The 11,540-nt window shown below is 50.5% G+C and overlaps 1 protein-coding gene across 1 annotated transcript; it reads right to left on the bottom strand.

Moving 5' to 3' along the window:
* Positions 1–29: 29 nt before the first annotated feature.
* On the bottom strand, positions 30–10,353 carry AMPD1 (adenosine monophosphate deaminase 1). The gene is made up of 15 exons (XM_084302121.1): positions 10,231–10,353; positions 6,838–7,012; positions 6,172–6,337; positions 4,886–5,048; positions 4,438–4,657; positions 3,793–3,922; positions 3,327–3,521; positions 2,961–3,092; positions 2,700–2,863; positions 2,445–2,571; positions 1,819–1,982; positions 1,352–1,472; positions 727–900; positions 444–554; positions 30–310 (listed from the first exon to the last, which is right to left on the bottom strand). The coding sequence occupies exons 1-15, from the start codon at positions 10,250–10,252 to the stop codon at positions 155–157; spliced, it is 2,220 nt and encodes a 739-aa protein (XP_084158247.1). The 5' UTR covers positions 10,253–10,353; the 3' UTR covers positions 30–154.
* Positions 10,354–11,540: the final 1,187 nt, after the last annotated feature.

Genomic DNA, 11,540 nt, shown 5'->3' with positions numbered 1-11,540 from the left:
CCTCTCCCCGCCCCGCTCCCGAGGCCGTTCCAGCTCTGGCTGACGCCGTTTAATGCCCGGCGGCTGCCGCTGAGCCCCCCCCGCCCCAGGTCCCGCCGCAGTCCGCAGGGGCCCGGCCCCGAGGCCCCGCCGCCGCCGCCGTCCGTCCGTGCTCCTACTCGGCCTTGAGGCCCTCGGCGATGAGGTTGAGCTCGTAGCACCAGGTCTCGTAGCGGTAGGCCATGCGGATCTGAGCCACGTTTGTCTTCCGGATGTCGTTGCCTTGCGGCCCCTCCTCCTGGTAGCTCTCCCCCAGGAACTTGGCCTTCTCCTGCCGGGCACGAGGCCGGGCACCGCTGGCGGCGGCCCCCGCTCGCAGACCCCGGGGGAAGCCCCGGCAGCCGCCGCGGGGCCCGGCCCCCAGCGCCCTGCGGCCCAGCCCGCCCCCCCCCGGGGGCACCCACCTGGTGGGACAGCCCGCACTGCAGGACGCTGTTCCTGGCGATCTCGCACATGTCGCAGGTGCTGAGCTTGAAGACCTGGGCAGCGATGGCGTACTCCTCCATCAAGGGCTCCTGCAGCCAGAGGCGGTGTTAGAGGCCAGCTGCTTCTGCCTGCGCGGCCCGGCCGGCCCAGAGAGCCCCTGAGGCCAGGCCCTCCGCAAACATCGCTGGCTCCACTGACAAGCTGGGCCCCTGCACTCCTGCCCCTGTTCAGACAGGGAGAGGTGCTGAGCTGACACAGTACCTTGGTAAAATGAAACTGCATGGGGTCATCTGTAGAAAGGGACACCATGAGGCCCTTCTGGTGGAAGTCAGGCAGTGGATTCTTAGCGTATTCCAGGAAGAGGCTGTTGTTGCTGAGCGGGGACATAGCAATGGGAATTTGGGCAAGGAAGTATAGATACTGCAACACTGGGCTCTGCAAAGGAGAGCAGAGTTGTCAGGTTATGGATAAAGCTGCTGTGACCTCCACCTCTTCAGGCTCACACCTCAGATCAACCCAGCTCCTCAGCCAAGGGTTGGATGCACGGTGCTTGAGTCGCGCAAAAGGACATGTAGGCAAGCTAGCAGCCCTCCAGGGCTCACAGGGAGCATGAGAGACCAATAGAGTTGAAATCTGGATGATTTTAGACCTCAACTGATTCCAAAGATACAGATTTATCCAATTATAGGTCTGTAATGCTGAATCCTTGGGAAATGTAAATACATTTCACAACCGCACCCCCAAACACGCCTGGGAAAACCCAGGGAATCGTGCAATATCTGCCTGGAGCCAGGCTGTCTTCTGTCAGTTGAAAGCAGAGGATCAGCTGTGAACACGTTCTCCTCTGCCACTCCTGGGCTGTTCTGTGGCAGCCTATTCCACTCACCTTCTTGAGGTTGAGACCATGGGAGATGTTGTCTGCTGTCATGAAGGCTGCAAGCAGATGTGTGATGGCCCCAGCTTCCCCACAGTGTGGACGGAAGAGGAACGTGTTCATACCACGCTGCCTAAGCACACGGAAGGAGGACTCAGAGCAGGTAAACAGGGTTAGGTGGCATGTGCTGCAATATCCCTTGACTTCAGGTCCAGCTCAGCCCCTGCCAGTGTGTCCCACAATAACCCAACTTGACCTAACAGCACATTACTTGTTCTTTCTTCGCTGTGCATGCAATGAACACATCTCTGCAATCCTAATGTTTTTACACCCTAGTCCATCACATTTGCTACTGAGGAGTGTTTGGAAATTGCTCTGAGACATGAAGCTCCAAACTACGCTGGTGGCAGAGCAAGGAGGGCCTCTGCCACCTTCTGCCAGTCCATCGGGTAGGTCTCTTAGCAGATCCTGGGCCTCACCTGCGTAGGTTGTTAAGCACCAGGATGTTGGCATACATATAGTATATATAGTAGGTATAGGATGGGTTCTTCTCAGAAGTCCACTGCTCTGGTTTTGGACTTTTAGTGGAGAACATATGTCCGCTGTGCTTGGATTCATCATCCACGCTGTCAAATCCAGTGATCTGCTTGGCAAAGTAACAAAAAAAAGCTGTATCTCAAAGCTCCCTACTTCATCGTGCCCAGGTAGGCTGCCTCAACCTGCCCCACTGCAGCTTACCATAGCTTGGCTGTAACCCACACCCCTGCCCTACCCAGGAGCAGAACTGAGGAGTGAGGTTGCAGACCTTACTCCTCATAAACCCCTTAGCTCTATCAAGGGGTAGAAAGAAAGCTCACATTAAACCACTTCTCCAGGAGGTAAGTGGACAGCATTTCTTACAGTCCCCCAGCAGCCCAGCCCAGGGAGCCTGACCTCTTCCTTCCAGCACTTCTGGGCATACATCCTTTCCCAGAATGTGGCAGAAGAGCTGCAAACCCACTGATGACATGTTTCATGTCAGGCAAAGCCAATGCCCTATTTCTTGTGCACAAACAGGAACATCACAGCTCACCACACCCTGACAACATCATCAGGTAACACTCACATGGCGTAGAAAGACACTCAACTCCTTGTGGGTTTGAGGATTGACAGTTGCCTCAAACACAGGAACAAAGATATTTTCCAACATCTTCCCAAAGTGTGGGAGGAATTTCTGAGATCTGAACACATCACTGTGGACAGAGACAGGGATTAACCACTAGCAGAGGAACATGGCCCGCTCTTCCCATAATCCCTTCAAGTAAAAGAGTAAGTTACAGCACACTATAAGGCACAGTGCTCTCAGAACCACAGCACATACTAAATCCTAGGTACTTGGATCATCCATTTCATATTGGGGGAATAGACCCGATGCCTGTTGAACCAGCTGGCTAGCTTGTGCCACTCCTCAGCGGATCGCCCATAGATTGAGAGGCGAGGCTCTGCATACTGGTACTTGGCATCCTCCAGGTCAGAGCCAACCTCCTGAGAACCAAGAGAACAGACAGTGCATGGGGATCTTCCATCCCCTAGGCACAGCAGCCCTACAGATGAAGTGCTTTCTCCTCCCCTATATTCCTACCTTGATGATGGTAGCAAAGTACTCGCCATTGATAGCATTTTCCGTCTTCAGATAGAGATCACGCAGCTCGCTGGCACCCACAGGGTTGTACTTGGCATTGAACTTGTCAAAGCGCTGAAATGTCTGCCGCCCCTGAAGTAGAGGTGATTAGGGCTGCATCCTGCAAACACATGCTGGGTCCAAGCATACCAGCTGGGCAGGGACTGATCTAAAGAACCCAGAAAGCTAGGAGCTGCTAAACCCTACCACAAACACCAATGTGTGCAGTGTGCCATGGGAGTACACGTAGAGAGGGAAAAGCTATGCCTGTGGGGGTGGATGAGAATGATGTAAGAACAGTTCTACAATAAGTGCCCAACCACTTACTGCATGGACGTCCAGGGAATCCACTGTCAGGTCATACGGGTGCAGATTGAGCTGCTGGAAAAGCTGTTGCAGGGTGAGCTGTTTGCCCTTGGAATCATAAACTATGCGGTCAGCATCCACACGGTAAGATTTCTTGATAAAACGCAGAAGGTGTTTCTGGTTCATGCAGGCTGCAGCATGGATGTGCGTGTCCACCTGAGAAGGTAGAGGGACAGCTATCCAGCTTCAGGATGGGATTCTTGGGTACAACCACGGGGAGACTAACAAACCCCTTAAGTGAGACCAAATTGTGTGGCTTAGCCCAGCCATGGCACAGGCCAAAAGCAGCCGTGTCAGTCCCATCCCATTAGCAGGAGCAATGCAGGTGTCCCAAACCTTGACTCTAATATCTGCATGTCTCAGGGAGGGGCAGGTACCACGACAGCTCAGCTGCAGGGTCACTAGGGCTGTGAGCCTTGCCATTTACCTTCCGGCAGTTGTAGAAATCACGGTGGGGGTTGTTCTTCAGCTCTTTCATCTCCTCCATCTCATTTAGCATTTCGTGCACCTGGAACTTGGATGAGAGGAATTTCAGGCGCCGATGAGCATAGGTCTTCCTGGTAAAACCAAAGGGCAGAACAGTGACTGGGCACAGCCAGACAAACGCACTGGGACGGAGCTTTCGCCTGACGTGGATGAACTCATGTTGCTCTAGCCTGCCTCCCTGCGGTGCTTCTGGCCGTACCACAGAGCTCTGCAGGAAGGTCTTGCCAGGTATGAACACACCCGCAGTGGGTATCTCCAAGCCCTGAATACTGACTTTGCTCAAGACCCCAGCCAACATTGCTGACAAGGGCCAAAGATGCTTTGGTAGCCAGCAGGCTGCACATGTGGCCCGGTGGGATCCTGAGGCCGGCCATCCCTCAACTGCTCCCCTGGGGCCTCTGCCATAGAGGTCTAGGTCTGGCAGAAGTTTCCTGTTCAGGCTTCCAGCCACTGGGCTGGCATCAGTGGGTTCCTCCCTCCTTTCAGGGAGAGGAAGGGGCAACTCTAGCTTTTCCCTGGTTCTCCTTCTGTCTGATGGAACAGTAGCTGTTTGGCTGCATGCAGCCGCGCTAGGCTAGGCACTTACACAGGCCCCTGTGCGATCAGAGCCAAGAGGAAGTTCATGTCATCAACAAAGTGCTCCAGGCAGGGGTAGGGCAGGTCCTTTGGCTCCTTTCTTCCAACTGCCGCCTTGTCGCCATAGATGTAAACTACCCCATCCTTCATCTCGACATGGTATCCCAGGTCCTCACCGAGATTTCCAGTTTCAAAGGGATCTTGTCCATCCTTCACTGGCGGGGTGAACACTGGACCGAGGGGAGAATACCATAGGACGCAGGCTGCTGGCCAAAACCCCACAATCCTGCCACGCTCCTCCACCCCCAGCATGGGGCAGGAATAGCCCCAGTACTGTGACACAGAATCAGCAGCCTGGGTAAGCAATCTCCCCATGGAGCACTTCACAACCCTTTTCTGACATCCGTCTGTCCCAAGCTGAAGCAAGAGAGCAAAACCCTGCAGGTGCCTAAACGTACCTGGGCCCGCGTCAGTTGCCCTCCAGACATCACCTTCAATAGCACGCAGGTACTGAGATGGGGTCCTGGGGAATCTCTGCACAGACTTCTGCATGTATTTCTCCCGAATGCACAAGGCACGGTACAGGCCTTTGCAGACAACTTCAAAATCTTCAACTGTCACCTGCAAGAGAGCTTTTGTTGAATGCAACCCCACAACAGGAACCCAGCTGCTTGTGAGAGACCCTGGAGCATCAAAATGCAATGAGCACAGCTACATTTACAGCAAGTTACAATCATCCCCTCCCCCCCACTGCTCTGCCTGTGCAGGACAAAGAAGGGATGATGGGCGAAGTTTTGGACATGGCAAAGAGAAGTTCCTCATGCCAGAACAAATGAGTTTCAGCTGTCATCTCCGCTTACATTCCTCAGCTCAAGCTCTAGCTGGCACTGAAATAGAAGCCAGGCCTGGGCAGAACGCTGGAAGCTATTCTTGGAGCCCCGGCTGAAAACTGAAGCATGACCAACAACTTACACTCAGCCAATATGCCAAGAATTTGTGATTTACTGCACAGACAAGTGTTCTGGACATTTAAGATTGGTCAGACTGGAGCAGCAAGACAGAATACCAAGCAGCAGTTGCAGCTAGGCACAGTCATGGCAGAAGGAATGTGCCTCTGCATGGATGGAGTTTCAGCTTCCCCTAATGGCTCCTGTGCCATCAACTCCAAGCTGAGCACCCTGCCCCAGCCCAAGAGGGGGCAATCTGCCGTCAGCACCTCTTAAGCAGCACAAACACAATAGGAGGCTGTGGAAGAAAGGAGGAGGAGAAGGGGGAATTAGGCCAAGCTGTGCTAACAGTGCTGTCCAACAAGTTCCAGGTGACCCTGCTTGAGCAGTAGGGTTGGACAAGATGACCTCTGGAGATCCTTTGCAACTTCAACCGGTCTGTGATTCTGCCCTATGTGCACAGGTCTCAGAGAGGCGTAGCTGTGTGCAAGCTGGAGCAGGCTGCAGCAGAATGAGCATCTCCTACCCTTCCGTGCCCTCCCCCACTGTACAGAGGAACTCATGGGCAGCATGCAGCATCCCCAGAGACTCCTTAGGAAGTTCAGCTCAAGATCCTCCAGGGATGCAGCAGGACACCATTAGATGCTTATGAGACACAAATAGAGCTGGAAGACACAGACTGTCCCCACTGCACCTAGTGAAGGCTCCTGTGACAACTGGCACTCACGAGGGCCAGGCAAGGACTAGGTGAGGTGATAACCAGCATGGGGAAGTTGAATAGCCATGCAAGTACCTACCCCAGAGGCATAATCCCCTGTGATCTGTACCCTCTGGAAGTCAGGCACCGTCTGGTACAGGGGGGAGGTGGAGATGACCTCATCAATAGTGGACAGCCTGGTTATAGACTTCTGAGCAACAGGGAGTGCCAGTGCAATCGTCTTCAGGCGGAGCATGCGCTTCCTCCTGCCAGGGAAGAAAGCCTCAGGCAATCAGCCCTGACTGTGGTCACACACAGGTCAGGGGCACTTACCAGTCATGTTCCAGCTGTGCACATCAACCATCTCACTGGTGCTTTCTGAGCACCTTAGACAGACACTGCCAAGATTAGAAGCCACCGCACTCTAAGTGGCCACAGACTTTCAAAAGCACACGCGGTCTTTGGAGGTTGCGCCTTTCCGGAGAATGGTCTCCCAGCTCTCCAGCAGAGCTGTGGCCATTGCGGTGCTAGTGCTGAGGTAACAGGCCAAGGGTGTCTTTCTGTCCATCAGTGGGAACACTTGGAAAGGAAACCCTGAAGCACCTGACAGATGCTCTGGGATTACCGAGGAAGTAACCCATTTTGGGTGTGGTGAACTGTTTTCACAGACCTTGATTTATGATCCCCCTGCTTTCTTCCAGTTCTGGCTGGGGATGAGCAGACACTGCTCCTCTCCCTCTCCCATACTACCCTGGTTGTCTCTCACCGTTTTTCTGGCGCGGAGGAACTCTCCTGAAGCATCATGTGTGTTCTCATCTCCTGGCGCGAGATGGGGCAGATCTCTTCCACATCAAAAGGAGAGATCTCTTGCCTGATCGCCTCATCTTTCACCTCAGAGGCAAAGACCTTCTCTGCAAAGGAGCGCATTGCCTCATCCATCTCTGAAAGGAGAAAGCAGGACACAGGGTCACACGGGCACCTGGCTCCCAGCCACCCGAACAGGAGGGTGCTCCTTGCCATCAGCTTAGAGCTCGGTTCTCATCTCCCTAACACACCTCCACCCCACCTGGAAGACCCTGAGCACCCTCCAGACTTTTCAACAAGCTTACAGGGCCTGTCCCACACATTGTGGACCAGAGACACACCTAGACATCCGCAGCACACCGGAAAAGCTAAACACAACCCACAGTCTGAGAGTAGCACAAAAAGGCTGAGAAAGAAGCAAACCCTTGGGAAGGCCACTTAGGAGACTATGCACTGGGGGAAGAGGGAAGGGCTGGCAGAGCCCTTATAACTCCAGGAAGGCCTACTTGTTCCACAAGGCATCCAGGCAGGATGAAGACAGAGGTGGACATGGAGATGGACAAAGCTAGCAGCCAAAATAGTTTCTACCATCACAAGGCAGCTGAATAGCTCCTAGCTAGGGTAACAACGTGTGGCCTAGGCCCCTCTCAACCCATCACATTCAGCATCCTGCAAAGGTGCCAGATAACATGGCTCTATGAAAAGTCCCCATGGACACCAGGTTGGTTGGAGTTTTAGGGAGCTGAAGAGGGTTGTTAAAAGCCTTTCTACTGCCAGCAAAATACCGTAAAACAAGAACCCAAGGGCTCTTCTGGGAACATCTCAAAGCGCACACTTGCACAGCAGCATGTGGACACTGCTGAGCAGGTTTCACTGGCAGCTCAGCATGAAGCACAGTGAAGATCGATGCTGAAAGAAGGGCACACGGGACCACACCACTGACATGTCCAACAAGACATCATGGTCAGCAGGTGAGGACCAAAGCAGAAAGGGCTGACAAGCACGACAGAAATACGCTACACCTAAAAGAGATTTTCAGCATTGAACCTATCCAACTTCTGCTCCCACAGGGTCTTGTGGGGGAACACAACAGCATACTCCTGAGTTTACAGGTCCAAAGTCCTAGCAGTAGGTTAGTTGGGAAATGTAACAGTGGCTTCCTTTCCTGCTACTATATGTTAAGGCAAAGGGGTTTGTGCTGAGCTGTAAACACGTGGGCAAATTTTGGCACTAGGTCCATTTCTCAGCAGTGCAACATCACAAAACCAAGATTTCAGTAATAAATGGTTGGTGTTGACACATATGGCCTTAGCAAACAAAGTAGGAAGACAAGGGTAGGGACATCATGCTCTGGGATTCATCCTGAGTAAAGGAGGTGAAACACTGAATCTGTTCCCTTATGGATCAAATCCACTAGGAGCAGGATGCATTCAAAAAAAGTTAATTTAGGCTGGATCTCTGTTTAGGAAAAAAAAAAAAAAAAGTGTGAATAGGCGCAAGGGAAGTCGCAGAGCGTTTCTCCTCCTGCCACAGAGGAAAGCAGTCCTCTAAACAGGAGCTTGGGGGTGCTAGGACAGTATTTACCAAAAAGCAGCTTCATGTACCAAGGGACCAGAAGTTCCAAACTATTCCATGAAACAGTGAAGGGCACAACAGGCACTGCTGAGAAATAGCATCTTCTTGAACTGCTAAAAGTTCACCATGATCATGTAACTTCTGTTTGTTTCCAGTGATCATGTCTAGACAGTAACACAGCAGTGCATTTACATGTAAAAAAGAAAACCAGCAATACTCACCTTTCTCTTCTGCTGTTTGAGACGAAACAAAAACAAAACAAAAACAGATGTGATCAGCCCTTAAAAATTTAAACCTTTTTGCCTAATCATCAAATCAGTGATTTAAAAGGGAATGGTGAAGTGCAAGTTTAGGCAAAGCCTTCCACTTACAAAAGAAAGAACAGTACTTGTCACTTTTTACACTACAAGGATGTAATTTCAGCATTCACTGTGCTGTGATAACAGCTTCAGCACTTTGTGCATAGATGAACCACACTGCGAATGCCATCCAGCTGAGGCTCCTTTACAGAGTTCAGATCTGGCTTCTGCCTTACAGGAAGCTCTGGGTTTCCCTGCAGCTGTCCAAGGGGAAGAATATTTTCTAGAACGTAAATCATCTCAGTCAACATTACAAGCAACTACCAGATATCTAGCCATCCAATAGGACCCAGCTGCCCTGGAAGGTCTACCCCACACCTCTGTTCAGGGACAGGGATGCAGAAGAGCATAGAAACAACTTAAGAGGGCAAAACAGCATTCTCCTACCTGAACAAAAGAGCAAATGTTTTAGTGACTCAGTGCCAGGGTTGCTTTGCTATCTACTTTTTTTTTTTGGCAGTGACCCACCACCCTTTATGAAGATCAGGATGGATAATGATTTCAAACATGTTTCTCTTTCATTCTCCTGTCACTTAGAGTCACATCTCCACTTATTCACCAACAGGATCAGACAGCTGAGACACTGCAGCTCCATAGATTTTTCACTCCTGGTCTTACAGGGTGGCATTGACATTTTGAGGGTGCTGCTCATGCCCTTTCCATATGACCCAGAAAATTCAGACCTGGGTTCTGGCATCACTGCCTCCAGCTGCTGACTTTCCAAAGTCCAGCCTGCATTTGCAGTTCAAATGCATCCAGTCCTGGTATTTGAACTCCATGTATTCGTTTGCAAAGTAAGTATCCCAGAAATGCCTAGTTTGACCTTTCATTTCTTTAGTGGATGAAAAATACACTCATGAAGGTCAACAAACTCCCACTGATGTTTCAGGGCACGGCTTTAATACCAGCTTCACTTACCAGGACATATCTGTCACACAACAGAGCACTGCAATTCTAAACATGCTCTTTCTTATCGGACATACTAGATGCTTATGTTCTTCAGGGCTCTGTAATGGCAGTCACATGCCCTTGTGTGCTGCTCTGCAAGGCCTGACCAGCTGTACTCCTGATACCCAGGAGGTTTCCCACTCCCTGAAGACTGCAGCACCCCACATCTTCTGAGCTTAGCCAGGTTGACTGGAGACTCCTGAAACCCCTTTGACCCCTTCTACAATGATTTGATATCAGGCTGCTGCAGGGTGGACAATGTTATTCTTCAGTATGAGCAGGGCAAGATTTAAACAATACCACCGATATTTTGCTGCACTATCCGAAAATGCCTCCATGCAGGAAGAAAGTGCTCAATGACCCCATCTCCGTCCCCTGAACCAGAAAGACAACACACTACCAAAATCTCAGAGGCTGTAGGCTAACGAGCCTGCCCTGGTGCTCCCTGTCTCACTGCTTGCCTTCAGACCTACCTGGAATTTTCACCCGTGACATCTTTGCAGCAAGTTTGCAGAACCCCAAGTAACACCCTGCTGTAACAGAGCACAAGTAGCTGACTGAGTGCACAGCAGCCTTACTTTACTGCTTTCCCTTCCCTGTAATTAGACTCTCCTCCTTTAAAAGGAGAAGGGAGGTGAACTGCAGGACTATTTAAAGTGCAGCCACAAGCACTTCCACTGAAACAGGTGAAACCAGGGCTCAAATTTAAGTTAGGCTTTCATTTCACATCTAGTAGAGTTTTGCCTGTTTGGCCAGACTGCCACCTCCCATGAAAATATGAGAATATAGAAGTCAGTCTTTTAAGAGAGACTAAAACTGACATCTTCTATGCTAAACCAATGACTTAGAGAAAATCCCTAAGGCACAGGGCTGATATTTTCATCATAACAGGAGCTGTGGACCAAAAAGATAGGTACACATGATGCAGTCTAACCAACTACTGTCCCATTCATAGAAGATTTTCCCTGAGAGAAAGATCCACTCAAAAGTCTGGATTTTAGCTGCTGGAGTTGTACAAGTGTCCTCACATCTTCTCAGGTATATGAAACGTGAAGAAAGAAAGAAAAATGTAGGGAGCTATAAGGTATGATTTTGTTCCTGATTTTTTTCAGGAACTACATTTATATAACTTTGTATTATAGCGGGGTGGTTTTCAGTCACCTGGCAAGCCTATGTGTCACCTATCTCTGTAAGTAATGAACCATAACCAAGGCTTACCTTGCAGTGACCACTACTTTGCACAATCCAAGGTGTACCAAAAAACTCCCCTAAACTATACAAGGTTGCTTGGATTTGAAAGAGCAGGGTATCAATTTGTGAAGTGCCTCCTAACAGCTAGCTTTAAGCAGATTCCTTCTAGCATACTGGCAGCCAGGACTGTACCCAGTCCTTTAGGAATGAAGTTGGAAAACAGCTCCTGCCTGAAGAAAATGGCCAGAATTTGTACTGCATATTGCCAAGGTAGCTCTGAGCTTCTGTCTCAGCCTCCTGGTGGGCAGCGGTAAGCCTAAACAGATCAGGATACAACGGTTTTGATTTGAAACAGGGCCTTTTCTTGTTTGTTTATACTTCAGTTCTTGATGGAGATGATAAACTGTATTGGGATCAGGACAAATCAAGCAAAGCATTCAGGCCATATGTTATCACAGTCCTGCTGATGGTTTAAAATATCACTTTGGTCCCAACAGAGAAGGGAACAAATAATCAGCACCCCTGGAAAAGACAATATTGTCTGGAATTGCATACATGTAAGTGCTTCCTGTGCTATATTTTGTAGTAATGG

Source organism: Netta rufina (genome assembly GCF_964035555.1).
Source record: "Netta rufina genome assembly, chromosome: 26".
In the NCBI taxonomy this organism is placed as follows: Eukaryota; Metazoa; Chordata; class Aves; order Anseriformes; family Anatidae; genus Netta; species Netta rufina.
The sequence above is the reverse complement of the archived record's forward strand: the minus strand, read 5'-3'. Positions and strand labels throughout refer to the sequence as shown.